Source organism: Haliotis asinina, chromosome 5 (genome assembly GCF_037392515.1).
Source record: "Haliotis asinina isolate JCU_RB_2024 chromosome 5, JCU_Hal_asi_v2, whole genome shotgun sequence".
NCBI lineage: Eukaryota > Metazoa > Mollusca > Gastropoda > Lepetellida > Haliotidae > Haliotis > Haliotis asinina.
The window spans coordinates 43,864,283-43,879,374 of record NC_090284.1 but is presented as its reverse complement, the minus strand read 5'-3'; the positions used below and the strand labels follow the sequence as shown (position 1 = coordinate 43,879,374).

The 15,092-nt window shown below is 37.3% G+C and overlaps 1 protein-coding gene across 2 annotated transcripts in view; it reads left to right on the top strand.

The window, feature by feature from the left end:
- The window catches only part of LOC137284556 (uncharacterized), an 82,657-nt gene that overhangs the window by 45,014 nt on the left and 22,551 nt on the right, over positions 1-15,092 (top strand). For both annotated transcript variants that reach the window (XM_067816402.1, XM_067816403.1), the window contains exons 29-48: positions 158-313; positions 601-771; positions 1,129-1,215; positions 2,238-2,354; positions 2,613-2,742; positions 5,122-5,252; positions 5,740-5,952; positions 6,613-6,864; positions 7,587-7,669; positions 7,836-8,028; positions 8,331-8,564; positions 8,992-9,125; positions 9,354-9,547; positions 10,410-10,534; positions 11,072-11,188; positions 11,763-11,903; positions 12,289-12,454; positions 12,840-13,076; positions 13,700-13,989; positions 14,749-14,883. In XM_067816402.1, coding sequence (XP_067672503.1) covers positions 158-313; positions 601-771; positions 1,129-1,215; positions 2,238-2,354; positions 2,613-2,742; positions 5,122-5,252; positions 5,740-5,952; positions 6,613-6,864; positions 7,587-7,669; positions 7,836-8,028; positions 8,331-8,564; positions 8,992-9,125; positions 9,354-9,547; positions 10,410-10,534; positions 11,072-11,188; positions 11,763-11,903; positions 12,289-12,454; positions 12,840-13,076; positions 13,700-13,989; positions 14,749-14,883 — 3,306 coding nt within the window. The remainder of the gene's footprint in view (positions 1-157; positions 314-600; positions 772-1,128; positions 1,216-2,237; positions 2,355-2,612; positions 2,743-5,121; positions 5,253-5,739; positions 5,953-6,612; positions 6,865-7,586; positions 7,670-7,835; positions 8,029-8,330; positions 8,565-8,991; positions 9,126-9,353; positions 9,548-10,409; positions 10,535-11,071; positions 11,189-11,762; positions 11,904-12,288; positions 12,455-12,839; positions 13,077-13,699; positions 13,990-14,748; positions 14,884-15,092) is intronic.

Here is a 15,092-nt window from a genome sequence, read left to right as displayed (position 1 = left end):
AATGTTCTCTATTCCAACACACCATGTATACTGGCAGTTTTTGCTGGTTCCAACAATTGCTGGTTTAGAGTGCTTTCACTGTAGTTATATGTGTACTATTAACAGGGAATGTTTTAACTATACGTGAACTCATATTTCTGGTTATGATTGCTTACAGCCCAGTGTGGTTCTGGTACCTTCTCTGCCACACGACTGCCACCTTGCCAAGTGTGCCCATTAAATACCATTTGGGTTAACAGTACTTATTGTCAACCATGTGGTACCAACGAGATTACACGTGTCTATGGAGCTACAGCAGCTACTCAGTGCAAGGGTGAGTTAACACAGAGGGGAAATGGAATATTTTCTGTTTGAGTAGGCGAGGGGCTTTCAACACTTTTTTAGTTATCCAGTGGTAAGTAAGCTTTACGAAGATTAAGTGACCTCCCAATTCTGTCAGTGATATACTTGTTCAAGGAAAGTAACTCAGCATAGCAAATTGAGGCACCTTATCACCAGGGCTACCATTTCCAGTGATAGAATATGGTATTAGTGAGTGAAAAACAAAATACAAGCCAAGGTTGTCAATGTTTGTTGACATGAGTTGTATGCTTGTTTTAGCCCAATGTCCAGTTGGAACTTACAACGCTATTGATGGTTATGCTGAATGCACGCCGTGTCCTAAAAACTTTTATCAAGACCAAGCTGGACAAACGACTTGCAAAGCATGTACATCCAATCAAGTGACGGCTGGACCGAGGTCAACATCGCAGTCCAACTGCACTAGTGGAGGTAGGTGTCTCTTACCAAGTTTGCAGAGAGTAGTGTGAAAATTGCTGATGCAGCACTATTCATTCATTCATTCATTCATTCATTCATTCATTCATTCATTCATAGCAAGAACTTTACTTTGTGATTATGTTTTAACAGTATCATAGAAATCAATAAGATCTCGTGAAATGGTTTCTTTTAAGTAATTTCATACAGCACAAGGCAGAAATAAAGGAGTACAATTTTGTTACAAATGGCAGTACTACTGCATCAGCAATACATTGCTATCAGTTCCAGTATGCAAGTATATATTCAGTGCATATTATGAAATATTGCAAAGTTAAGACATTTTTCAGTGTGAATGTCTTGTGTCTACAGCTTCATCTGCAGAGTGCAACAATTACTGCCAGAATGGAGGAACTTGTACGTTTAACAGAAACAGTCCTATATGCACTTGTCCAAAAGGTGAGAGAAAGTGTATATGTCATTTCCTATGTTGGGTTTCCTGTCAGGTGATTGTGTCAGATTAGATTGAAAACCAGGGCTGTCACGATTCACCAACACACTGGTGCAGTGATAATAAGAATGATGCTTTATTGTATATTCTATGTATAAGCGTTGGCTTTATTAGAACCGTATTTGTTACAGTTGCCATATTACTATACACTGTGGTCTGGTTAACGTAAATTAGAGTCTCAAACCACAGGCTGCCCATTGAAACAGGATGCTGTTACGTAATTGAAAGATATATACATGGTCTGTCTGTGATGTACTCCACGTTATGTTATACTGTCCAGCACTAAGTGCCTCATGACATATCAATTTCTTTCTTAACAACTCTGAGATTATAAAATTGATCAAAACTGGACTTTATTCAGTGTTTTAATATGTATAATTATGTTGTATGTTCTCTTTGTCACTGGTTGTTTTTTTTCCTACTGAATGGTATATGACATATGCATGTTTTGATTCATATTTCTGTGTATGTTGCATACATGGAACTTTTCAGTCATTGGGGGCACAAATCTGAAGTATTTTGTGAAAAGGGAATTTGCAGGTTTATTTGATGGTAGAAATTCCTCACGTTGACAGTTGAAAGACATTTTTTGTCATCAAGATGAGATCAAATATTCAGGAAGTTTCCTAACATTTGTAATAGTGTTCTTACCCTATGAAATAGAAATGGTCACCTTAAATTTTCAAAAATAAAGGATAAGTATTGCATCTTGAGCTAGGTATTGCTCATACACTATTGTAAATGCACAGTCTTCTGTAAGTTTAAGTGTCTTAGTGCATGTTTGGCGTAATTGTCACATCTGGTGTAATTCTGAGAATATTTACAGCTGTTGATATTTTAATCTTATTTATTTCATTTTATGACAGATATTTTGAAGAAAACACTCCGTGTTGGGTTATGTGGCATATGTGTTGTTTTCTTGTACTGTGCCTGTGTAGATGCTTCTATACAGGATCATTCTGTTGGACAGGGTATTCGGGGGGGCGATGCGAGAATGGAGACAACCCATGTGCCTCTGGCCCCTGTTACAATGGAGGTGGATGCAATGTACTGAATGTGACAACGTACTCCTGTAGCTGCCCAGCAGGTAAGACTCGGAACTCTTTTGTCAAAATAGTGACAGTGTATTACTGTGTAGTGAAGGTACATTTTTAATTATATAGGAACTAAACGCTGATGATTTTCTTGTGTTGGTAGATGTTTCTGTGATTAAGGCCCCATTGGTCTGAGGTGTGTAGATGTATGATAATGGCTGTTCTACTATAGACAATGTGTCCATTGGTCTGATGGTATGAAAGAACCATATTAATGATGGTTGTTCCTGAGACAGTGTTTCTGTGTTTAGGCACCAGTGGAGACAGATGTGAGACTGATCTCAATAACTGTGTTTCAAGCAATTGTCAAAATGGAGGCATGTGTCAAGACCAGATCAACAACTTTAAATGTCTCTGCAAAGATGGCTTCACAGGAACCTTGTAAGTGGTGAATCGTACCCTTTTTTCCTTAAAGAGCAACTGTACTCATTTTCAGTGTGGAAATAGAAGCAGAATATAAGTAAGTTATAATAAAGTATTGTTCGATCAATTGTTTGCAATAATGGAGAAATTAATATTTGATATGATTGTATTAAAAAGTTGCTCTACATTATTGCATAAGGAAATCATTTGCTCATTAACCAACACAATAATTAATAATTTGACAATGTTAATAATCTCTGTTCTGGTACATTTGTGTGCTATTAGAAGCTGACATACCTTCTGTAGACATTTCACATGTATAAGAAACTGATCAACTGCTATCACTGAATTGTCATTCATTTAATTTATCTCTGTTTAAAGGCAGTATATGAAACTACACAAAAATAATGCATTTCTCTCAATAATGTTAGCTATCAGCCCTCAGGGAAGCTACCATATACGATATTCCCGTCTCCCCTTTTTCCCTGATCATCAATTATCAGTTATAAAATGTAACTAATTCCGAACACTAGTTCGGTTACTACTAATATACATGAGACTCTAATTAATGACTATTACCATTGTAAACCAAAAGTCACGGTGTTCTGTAATCTGATTGGTTGATAAACATGATCAAATGGTATTTGATTCCCGGAAACTACAAGACTGTTCGCTGCATACTGACACGTAGAAACATTGCATACAATTGCTTTGTTGTGTTATCAACAGTGGTGATGTCATTCAAATCATATTATGACATAAAGTTAGAATGTCACAAATGAGTAACTTAAGATGCTGCCATGGGAACCAGCTCAAACAGTCAGCTGATGACACTTCACTGCTGTACTCCTACGCGATGTAAACGAGTGCAGACAGTAAAACACTCTGGTCAACACATGATGTTTATCTCCTAAGTAGTTCATCAGTTTGTAACATATATTAATCTAAAACATGATGCCTTACTGTACAAATGGATTTTCACATCAGCTAACATAACTGCATTGTTTTACAGTTTTAGGGGTTTACCAAGGTAAAAAAAATTAGTTGTATGATAAAGGGAGAGGTTATCTGTCAATTTGTGTGTCAGTCGCATGTAAAACAGATGAATTGTCTACATCATGGCTTCCCATCTATTTTCCTAGGTTGTGAGTTCCCAGAATTACTGGTCTTATCAGGATACAGGTTTCTTTCCTTCTGAGAGTGCCTTTCATTGACTGACTAAATCTTTTCTTACCAGTGCCTGTTGTGCCAGTCATTATGTTTTGGGTTCAAGTATTTATCTCTGCATGGTATATTCTTAAGAAATCAATTAACATTTGAGACATATATACTTGGGAATTTAAAATAATCAATGCAATGAACATAATTTGCATGAGGTGTGGCAAATACAAGGCTTCTAGTTTCATGCATGATGTACAGAAATTCCAAAAGGTGCATGTTGTCCCATTTGTGCATTGTAATACATGCCTGTTTTTGGTTTATCTATCTTCAAGGTAAGGTTTACAGCATGGTTTTATTAAGAGATGTTAATGAGTCCTCATGTGGGTGCATTAAATATGTTATTTTTACCTTGTTAGGATGTTTCTTGTGTTGTTTCTTTTATTTATTTAATAATTGAATTCTGTTTGTATGATTTTCCCAAGAATACAACCCATTTTACATTTTATATGTCTTCATGTGTTAAATAGTTTGTCAACTAACTTCAAATACATTATATGAAATCAAGGTGTCAATGTCCCTATTGCTCTGTCTTCACAACTTATCCATTCTGTTCCCTACCTAGGACTAACAAAATGATTCAAGTAATTTCATATTTATAAAGGTTATATTCGAGATTTGTTCAAACATCCTTTGGGTGGAAATTGGGGAGGCATATCATCTACATTATTTAGTATGACCAATGCTTTTTTGGTGATGATGGAGGTGGCATGAAAATGCACTTAAAACATAAAAGAGGAAAATGTGTTTTCATTCAAGTATCTTGAGTACTACTGAAAATTATGTATACATATTTTTGTTGACACTATTTTGAAATGAGTGCAGTTTTATGTTTAACATGAGCTGCTGTTGTCTTCATGTGTTTGGGCTCTGTGCGATAACGTTAGCTTTTCGTGTTTTATGCATTTCTTAACTAACCGAAGATTCTCTCTTCCAGTGGTAGGATTCTTTATGTATTATTTGTTGTTTCATAATGATTTATCTTAAAGATGTCAAATTTCTTTTAGAGAATGAATAGTAAATCATGTCAAATGTGCCGTAAAGTAACATTTCATTACTGATAGCCTTTCTGAATAAATGGAGAAAGAAATAATTCAGATTATAATAAAAACACTCTTTAAGAAGTCTGAAATATTCATATGTTTGTTATTAATTAAATTTTCAATTTGATTATTCCAGATGTACCAGCCCTCAGCCTATATGTACTTCCCAGCCTTGTGCTAATGGTGTGTGCAGTCCTATTGGCTCATTCCGTAGAGAGTGCTCATGTCTAGCTGGCTATACCGGGAAAAAATGTGATGTTAACATTGGTATGTATCAGTGTAATCCTCAACATTTGTTAATCAAGAGATGATATGATATGATATGATATGATATGATATGATATGATATGATATGATATGATATGATATGATATGATATCCCTTTTCAGGTGTATGTAAAATACATGTTAGTACAATAGTACAAAGTATGACAAAACAAGGACTGTATGTATCTGTTTGATTAAAGACAATGTTCGCTTATTTGTGTGTACCGTTGATCCTTATATCTCTTGGTTTGTGGATCAATTGACAAAAGTTTAATTGCTCATATCTGAAATGCCATGTTTGACTGACATTGTTGTTTGGTGTTGAATTCAGTATATTTCTTGTTTGAAATAATCTTTCTTCTTAAATTTACCTCTTAGAAACCCTAAGTACATGTATTTGTATTTCAGTGTTTTGTAATTGCTATGTTCAAACATTTGTGACACCATTTTATGTAGGCTTTAATCATTTAATCTCCTTATACCTACAGATGACTGTGCAGACAACCCCTGCTTATATGGTGGAACGTGCAGAGATGGTGTTAACTCATACACATGTCAGTGTCCTCTTGGATTTGCTGGTTCCCGGTGTGAAACACGACTGGACAGATGTTCTGGTGTGACGTGCAGCAACCGTGGCCAGTGTGTAGAGGACCATGTGGAAAACACATACCGATGTGTCTGCAGTCCAGAAGCTTCTTATGGTAAGAAGGAATCCTTCACAGCATTTTATATTTCATAATGTCACAAATCCTCACTTGCAGGAATGACAGTACCTGTATCAAGTGTCAAAATCTCTACTCAACCCCAAATTCATCCATTTGACCAACCAAGACAATGGTTGCATGATAGTGATGAACTCTAAAAATGTAGATTTCCAGGACTTTGAAGCTCTAGAAACAAGGTAGATCGGGCAACATACCAGTGTACAAGAGTTATCCAGTGTACCTCTTCATTCTTTTCTCATTTTCAGTAAGGCCAGACCAATTTTATTCCTTGTTTCATGGATTTATGTTGCTTAATCAGGTGTCATCTGATAACTAATCAATGAAAAGATGAAATAAAAAGATGATGCATACACATAGCTGAAGATAATTACAAGATGTTTCTAAGATATCAAAATCAAATGACTTCTATTCAATTTATGAAAATCATTCTCGCAACAGTGAATTAAGATGTAAGTCTATGGAGATTTCACTAATGATGACTCACTTATGGCCCACTACTATATATATGATTCAGGTGAGTTTAATTATGAAATGTTTGTAAAATTAATGTTCCTTATTGATATTTCGATATGTATATCATTTGACTATTTGCTTGTTGTACAATGTCCTACATGTTATAACTTCTTTGCTTTGTAGGAGAATACTGCGAGTACAGTCTGTCATTAAACAAAAAGTTGGAGAACCCAACATTCTCCAGTAATGAAGTAGGGAAGACACTGAAGGACTGCAGAGACACATGCAACAGTCAAGGATCTTCCTGTCGAGCTTTCTCATATTTCAAAACTGACCAAAGGTGTATGCTTCACTCCACACGGGCAGGCACCACTCTGCCTCTAGTTGATGAACAAGGGGCGTCCTACTATGTCAAGAAATGCAGTTATATCAAGGGTAGGCATTTGAGTGAATAAATGATGTTTTCTGTAGCAAATGTTAAGTGATATTGCTCTTGGGTCTATGTAATCTGGTCCAGATCATACAAATCATGGCCTGAACATTTGTCTCACTTTGAAATATTGTCACCCAATTTCTGTTTAATCAGCAATTTTATTGACACTAATTATCTGGGTTTTGTCCCAGATTGAAGAGACTGCCCCCATGGTTTACATCAGGAGAGAGCGGAAGGTCATGGGTTTAATTCCCTGCTGGCGTCATACCAAAAGATGTTTAAATATGATACTTGTTGGTCCCTGCCTGGCCTTTGGCATTAATGGGTACAACAATGACTGGCTGGCTTGAAATCAGTACAATTTGTCTGAGAGGATATTCATGCTAAACTTTGGCATGGTATCACAGTGAACTAGCACTATTACAAGCAGCCACATGCATCTACAGGCTAGTACACATGCATACACATCATCATATATACAAAATATTCTTAAGAATGACATTTTCACCTGACCCAATTGAAGAAAGGGTATAAATGTCCATCACCTGACATTTTCATCTTGATCTTGAGAACCAGTTTGGATGGTCTTCTTTGGTGGATACTGGAGGTGTGCAGTAAACCTTCTAAATCCAAAATCAGTCATGCTTTTAAGACAGATGTTTCATGTGTAAATTCCATTGTATAATAACTGGTATATATAGCAGTATTTTCCCTCTTGTTACAGATAATTTCTACACAGAATGGTACAATACCCCAGACAACCGTACAACTGGGAACTATGTTTTACTCAATGACATGAGAAACACTGTAAGTATAGGGAGTTTCTTCTTACTCAGTGTCATCAGAAACACTCAGAGTAGAGAGAACTGTGTAGAAAATGCAGGTTGAACAAGGGTTCATATCATCAAAGTACAACCGGAACTCCATGGTCTGTACTGCTCATTATATCGTTTTGACTTTCTCCTTCATTCAGCTGCAGCTTGACATCTGTGGAGGCAGCTTCCCTATAGATATAGAATGTCGGGATGCCAGCACCAAGAAGATCTCCACCAATAGTGGAGCTCGGTGTATACTTAGCCAAGGGTTCCTCTGTGACAACAGCCAGCAACCAACTGGGCAAACCTGTAACAAGCATGAAATTCGTTTCAAATGTGGTGTGAGTCGAGGTAAGAAGTTGCTTCTGGTGGAATTTGGAAGAAATGATAAGCTCTTTTGAAAGAAGCATACTGAAACCATTAATCGAGATGGTGAATTCAATTTAGGACCGTTAATTCTACTCAGAAAACTGTTGCACAACGACAAAGAAGAAGGCTGCCATATAGCTGGAATATTGCTGAGTGCAGCATTGAACACCAAACCAACATTAAAAACATGCTATGTTTATTTCCAAAATATATTTGTGATTCTGATATTCAGTTGTATGAAACACTTGAGCCAGTGCCATCTATTTTTGTTTTCCATGTTTCAGTATTCAAGGAGAAGACATGCAGCATTCCGCCATACTGTACCAGTTCCCCATGCAAGAATGGTGCCACCTGTCGTGCAGTTGGTCTCTCCTTTACGTGTGACTGTGCTCCAGGATATGGAGGTTCTCTTTGCCAGAACAACCTGGACAACTGTGCCAACAACCCCTGCTTGAATGGTGGTACCTGCACAGATGGTGTAGACACCTTCACCTGCAAATGTGCTTCTGGCTATAATGGTAATGCATAGGAGAATGTTATTTGTTTTCGTAACTGTCTCGTACGTAACGTGACAGCCATCTATACTGGTATTTCTCTCAATCCCTGAGTGAGTGAGTTTAGTTTTATGCCACACTCAGCAATATTCCAGCTGAGCTATATGGTGGTAGTCTGTAAATAATCAAGGCTCAACCAGACAGTCCAGTGATCAATGGCAAGAGCATCTATCTACACATTCAGGATAAGATGATGTGTCAACCAAGTCAGCAAAACTGACTACCAGATCCTGTTAGTTGCATGGGTTACTGAAGACCAATTTTAACCCAGTTCACAGATCCCAAAGACCTTATTGTGTTGATACAATCATGCATGTTACTGCCAATGTAACCCAGAATCAACCTGTTTTGTTCAATTACGTTATTCTTATTTGTTTACTTTCTGACTCAGGACTTACCTGTTCTGGAACTGTTGACTTCTGTAGCCCCAATCCGTGTAATGGTACAGGGAGTTCCCGGTGCACCAGTCTCACCACCGGAGCCCAGTGTCATTGCAGGCCAGGATATGACAATCCACGCTGCAGTGTATGTACTTTGATTTCTCCTACTTGTCCGTTAAGAATATCTAAACACTTTTTCGTATTTTTCTTCTGGACAAGTAAATGAAAATTTCATATCATATGAAAAATATTTCTCAAGCTGGTGATGAAAACTGGAAGCTATCAAAGGAACGCTTGAATTTTCCTGTGATCTTTTATTTGTTTCTCTCAGTATATACTACCTTCCTGTAATATTCAATTATCATGTTCTCAGAACAACATTGATGAGTGTGCAAGCAGCCCATGCCTCCACAATGGCGTATGCACCGATGGCATCAATGACTTCACTTGCGCATGTAAACCTGGGTGGACTGGCAAACGCTGTGATGCTCTCATTACCCCTTGCACCTCTAATCCTTGCCAGAACAGTGCAGACTGCTTCGACCTCTTCGGCAACTATTACTGCAGGTACACACCAGTCAGTTACACATGAGTGAGTGAGTGAGTTTAGATTTATGCTGCTTTTATACTTACGCTGTTATTTAATATTCAGCAATATCACCACTGAGAAATCCTGAAAGGGGTTTCTCACACTGTACCTGTGTGAGGAATTGAACCTGGGTCTTCGGTGTGATGAATGAATGCTTTAACTGAAAGGCTACCCTACCGCTCCAATTACACATGAATTTTTGGTCTCCAGTAACATCTCTTATGTAAAACCCCAAGGGTGAATTCTTATTGATTGTTAAACTTACTAATTTAAACTAAACTTGAACTTTACACAGCTTAGCCAAGCTAATCTGGAACCCATCTTGTGTGTATACACAGTGTGTAAAAGTATAACTTGGCATTGTCATATGAAGCTGGTTGACCATTTTGTTACATAGGTTTACTTCAACACAGGCAGTAGTGTAGCCATGCAGTTAAAGTGTTTGCTCATCATCCTGAAGACCGGAGTTCAATTCCCCACATGGAGGCAATGTGTGAAGGCCATTTCTGGTGTCCCCCACCATGATGTTGTGGGAATGTTTCTAAAAAGCACTGTAAAACCCAATTCACTCACTCACTTACTTCAATACAGTTCAATATGTATTTCACTGGATTTATGGTAACTTTTAACTTTGTGACGTGTTGTATGACTGTTGTTTGACAGGAAATACAACAGTTCTGTTGTATGAGAGGAAACATATGGGTTCTGACAGTTCATTTTAGCATTCTTTAATACACTTTTCATACTTTAATTTTCACCAAAAGAAGTATAAGTAAACAAGACTAAGTTTTTTTCATCCAATAATTATGTTCATGGTTTTGACATTGTTATCACTTCCAGATGCAAGGCCAACACGTATGGTCAAGACTGCCAATACGCTCCCAGTGTCTGCAGTAACGCCAACCCATGTGTTACTGGGATGTGCTCTGAAACAGCGGGGGTCACTAAATGTACCTGTGGACAGAGTAAGTATAAACTCATATTACCGTAACTGATCACACCCGTGACGATCCCAGTCACAATTGATCTTCAGTAACCCATTCTTGTCATAAGGGGTAACTAACATGATCATGTTGTCATGCTCGCTGAGTTGATTGACACATGTCTCATATCACAGTTTCATAGATTGATGCTCATGCAGTTGACCACTGGATGCTCTGAACTGATAATTCTCGGATTGCTACCATGCAAATGGAATGCTTCTGAGTCCACTCTAAAACAACAGCCAACCATCTAAATGATCACAAAATATTATTTTTTATTGGCTTACAGGTAAGCTACAGGCACCTTCAACACATTTGGATAGATGTGAAGCAATATATGGTTTTATAATCATCATTATTTTTTGCTTATTATGTAACTGTTCTGACAGCATGGCCTTCACAGAGATGGCAAGATGAGATTTGTTGTAAGTCTCGGTAATCCTGTAAACTGTTGCTATAAAATGAAGGTTAATCTAGTGACCTCTGAAAATATATTTATCTTGAATAATTGATTTTCAGACAACACTGGCAGTGGCTGTGAAGTGCAAGTTCAGCACTGTAAGGCTGGTACATGCAAGAACAAGGCTGAATGCAGTGTTCCTGCTCTCGATGACTACAAGTGCTCTTGCCCCAAGGGTAGGTAATAGTCCTCTGTTGTGACATGAGAGGTGTGACGAACATAGAGAATCTCCCCCATGTGTCTCCTGATGTGACAGGGATTTGCGAATATATCTATGTATGTAGTGTTTATTAAGTACCTACATTCTTATTCTTATGCTTATTTGAATATATTATGCATGTACCATGTAAATTAAGTGTGTACACGCTTAGACTCATTCCTATACTTATTTGAATGTACTGTACATGCACAATTATGTAAACTGTGAAAATAAACATGGTAAAGGAAAAAAAATGAATTACATTCACACAAGTTCGTAAAGTTAAAATTTTATCTTTAGTCAATGAGTGTAGATATAATTGATAATAGTAGACACAAGATTGAGATTCAATTTATCATCCAAAATTATATGTCTTCAATAAAAAATGTGGTGTCTCTTGGAGTATTGGGATCAGTTGGACAGTGTTGGTGAAATAGGATCTATATACTTTTGAAGCCTTCCAATATGTTTTTGATAACAGAAACAGATTATCACTGTAGTTTTCCACTGGTTGATTGACAGGTTACATTAAGATATGTTGATGTTTCCAGGCTTCACTGGGACAAACTGTGATGTCAACATCAACAACTGCATGGGTGTGACATGCCAAGGATCAGCCACATGTATTGATGGAGTGGATGAATATTTCTGTCGCTGCCCCATTGGCAAAACTGGACCAGATTGTTCCCAAAGTATGTATAAAGCAAATGTTTTTTTACCAATCTCTTCTAAGGGGTTGGGTAGCCCAGCAGTTAAAGCGTATAGTAATATTTTGATAAGCTTTTTCATTTATGCAGAAACTATATAAACAACATTGGTCATAGTTTTCTAGTTGTTTCTAATCATGAGGCATGACACTGGTTGAGATCATGAATGAAGTGAAACAATTCCTAGTCTTCTGTTTTCTAGTCATTTAGTGAATGAACAATTTATTTTGTCATAAATCAGTTAAAAATTAGCACCATCTCAGGATATTTAACATAGCATCATATCTGGCAAACGATGTTGTAATACATCTGGCCATTTGTTCAGTGTTCCATTTTAAACATTTATACTCATACATTTTCCTTTTCACAGATCTGGACCGCAACTATGACATGCTGTTTAATCTGCCTCAGAAGACTGGCTATGCTTACCTCCCCTACCCAATCAGACTAACAGCAAACAAATTCAGTGTTAGTCTTTGGGTCAGATTCTTGGAACCAAGCGGAACTGGAACATTCTTCACTATGTATTCAGTCGAGTAAGTTTATTTAATTTTGCTTCCTAACTTAGTGAATGTATTCCTTAGTTAATAAGGATTTAATGTCAATTTTTTTTTCATGCAGTTAGTTTAAGCAATTTGAAAGGGGAAAAGAAGTTTTGTTAGTGGCAAGTGATGTTTAAACTAATGATTCAGTTAGTTTATTCACAGTTAAATACAATGAGCCATGCTTTGAAATCATTGAAAGAGTGGGCTATTTTGTTGCAACAAAATAGTTTCGTAAAGTAAAGTAAAGTAAAGTAAAGTTTCGTACTGACAGTTATAATTCAATTTAAATGCCATTTTATTTGCTCCTATCTATAAGGTCTCTCCATTTGTCTCCAATTACCAATTGTATGACCTTGAAACCTTTATCCACCTTTAGTGGTCCATACAGCTTGGCTGGCAAGAAGGAACTGATACGCATCGACCATTCCGGATTGACCATTTCTGTGAATGGTACAACTACCAATGTTAGATTGCAGTACTTCAATTTTAACAATGGAAAGTGGAACCAGATTACAGTTACATGGGATGGTGTGACTGGACTCCTCAACTTTGTTGTCAACACTGTTGCCGAGAATGTTCAAGATTATGCAAAGGGCATGACTATTGATAAATAGTGAGTGAAGTATTGTTCTATTATTGCATAATTAACCATGGGAATATTTGTACATATCAATTTCTTTAAAAATTGCAATAGTTGATATTCATGTCATCATTTGGAATGTGATTATTTGAAGTTTGTTGTAATCCTTTATCAAGAGAAAGTTGATGTATTTTTTAAAAATTCACTATACATTCAAGTAGGTCTATAAATAGACACCCTTTTCTGGTGAAGTTAAACAACGTTGGGTGTGGAGAGTTCTTGGATGGGTATCCATGTTTGGCAGCTTGACTCCTGAGAGTTTCTGGGAATTCAGTCCTGACCCACAATGAAGCACATGAGATTCATGTGGTCTCACCATAGGCAAAATAATTTGTTCAAAATTATCTCTGTTCACCCAGTAGAACATGGGTACCTGATGGGATAAGTTATGTGAATAGCTTATTGCCTCACCGACAGGTATCTAGGGTAATAATAGTCAGATTGTTAGTGCTGTGAGCATCCACCTAGTGAATGGAGTTTAGCGCATTATAAATGCACTTAGTATAATTAGTAGTGTCTCGCTCTTGATTCCTAATGCAGCTGTAATGTGGCCATGAGTGTAACCCAACCACAACTGCTTCATTTTTTGTCTACAGTGTATGGATGGTTCTTGGGAGCAAGTACGACCCGGTGGCGGAGATGCCTGTACCAAACGAAGGTTTCACTGGCTGGCTGAGTCAAATTGCCCTTTACAATAGGGATCTCACCTTCACAAAAGAAATACCTCTGAAACTAGAGAACCCACAGCAGTTCTTTGCTGATGAGATCTTTGCAGGGAATGAATTCCGCAGAACCCAAGGTGTCTCTCTTGTCATCCCATCAACTGCTTCGTCCACATCCTGCCCCAGAGGATACTCCGGAGCGAACTGTGAAGTAACTAATGAGAGTGAGTAAAAGTCATATTTTAATGAGGCATGTTGGTACTCATGGCATTTTTTTAAAGAATAGGTTTTTTTTCTATTTGTTATCCTTATGGTTGGTTGGTTGGATGTATGGATGAATGGTTGGCTGGTTGGCTGGTTTTTAATTTTAAAGTGGTATGATGGTGGCCTCTGGTCATTTTTGTCTTGATTTCCTTCCATCAAGACAAGACATCAAGAATGTTATTTGCACTTGTCCCAGAAGACCTTATAAAACCATTGAAATGTCATTTTAACCATTTTCTAGTTCTTTTGTGCAAGAAACAATCAGAAACTTAAATACAGAGTTTATGATTTATGGGAATTAATATATGACCTTAGGTGTATTTGTAGCATTATTGTGGGGGGGGGGGGGGGGGGGAGTGTTGCATTTTGAGTTTGTTTTTTGGGCAGGGTTGGGGGTTGAGATATATGTGTTCTACAGTAAATGCTTACAGAAATACAACTCATACCAACCTTATGTACCTTTGTTGTCTGTTTTCATCCAAAACAGCATATGGTCACAGCAAAGGTTTCTTCAATTCATTTCCCATCACCGTGTGAATTAAACAAGGACTCCTGTTTTGGATCACAGTGATCTCCAACTTTGACAGAAGCTTTTAACAACCCCAGATGCTGAAAACATTGATGCAAATGCATCACTTGTGACTCACATGCAGCATTTTAACAAAATTAAAAACTTCCATAGCTTAAAACCTCATTTCATTGTTTCATGATAATTTCAGGAAAACTCCTTGTGTCCCCAACAAAATGTCCAGGAGACATAATTAAACTAGGAACATCTCGCATCACAGAAGTCACTTGGCCGGACCCTGAATTTGCGGGCAAAGATTCCACTGTCATTTCCACTTTCAAGTCAGGTAACATAATCTACTTTTCATGTTTAGTAACAAGTAGATTTTTCCAAATGTAACTGCTCCTTTTGGCATAGGACATAATAAGTTGAACATGTGTTGAGAACTGCCTTGTGTATCATAACTTGAAGCAATGCTGACCTGTTCTTCTAACAGAAGGATCAGACTGGATTCAACACTGTTCCTGTTTTACATCTGTTAGTGTTTTACACTTG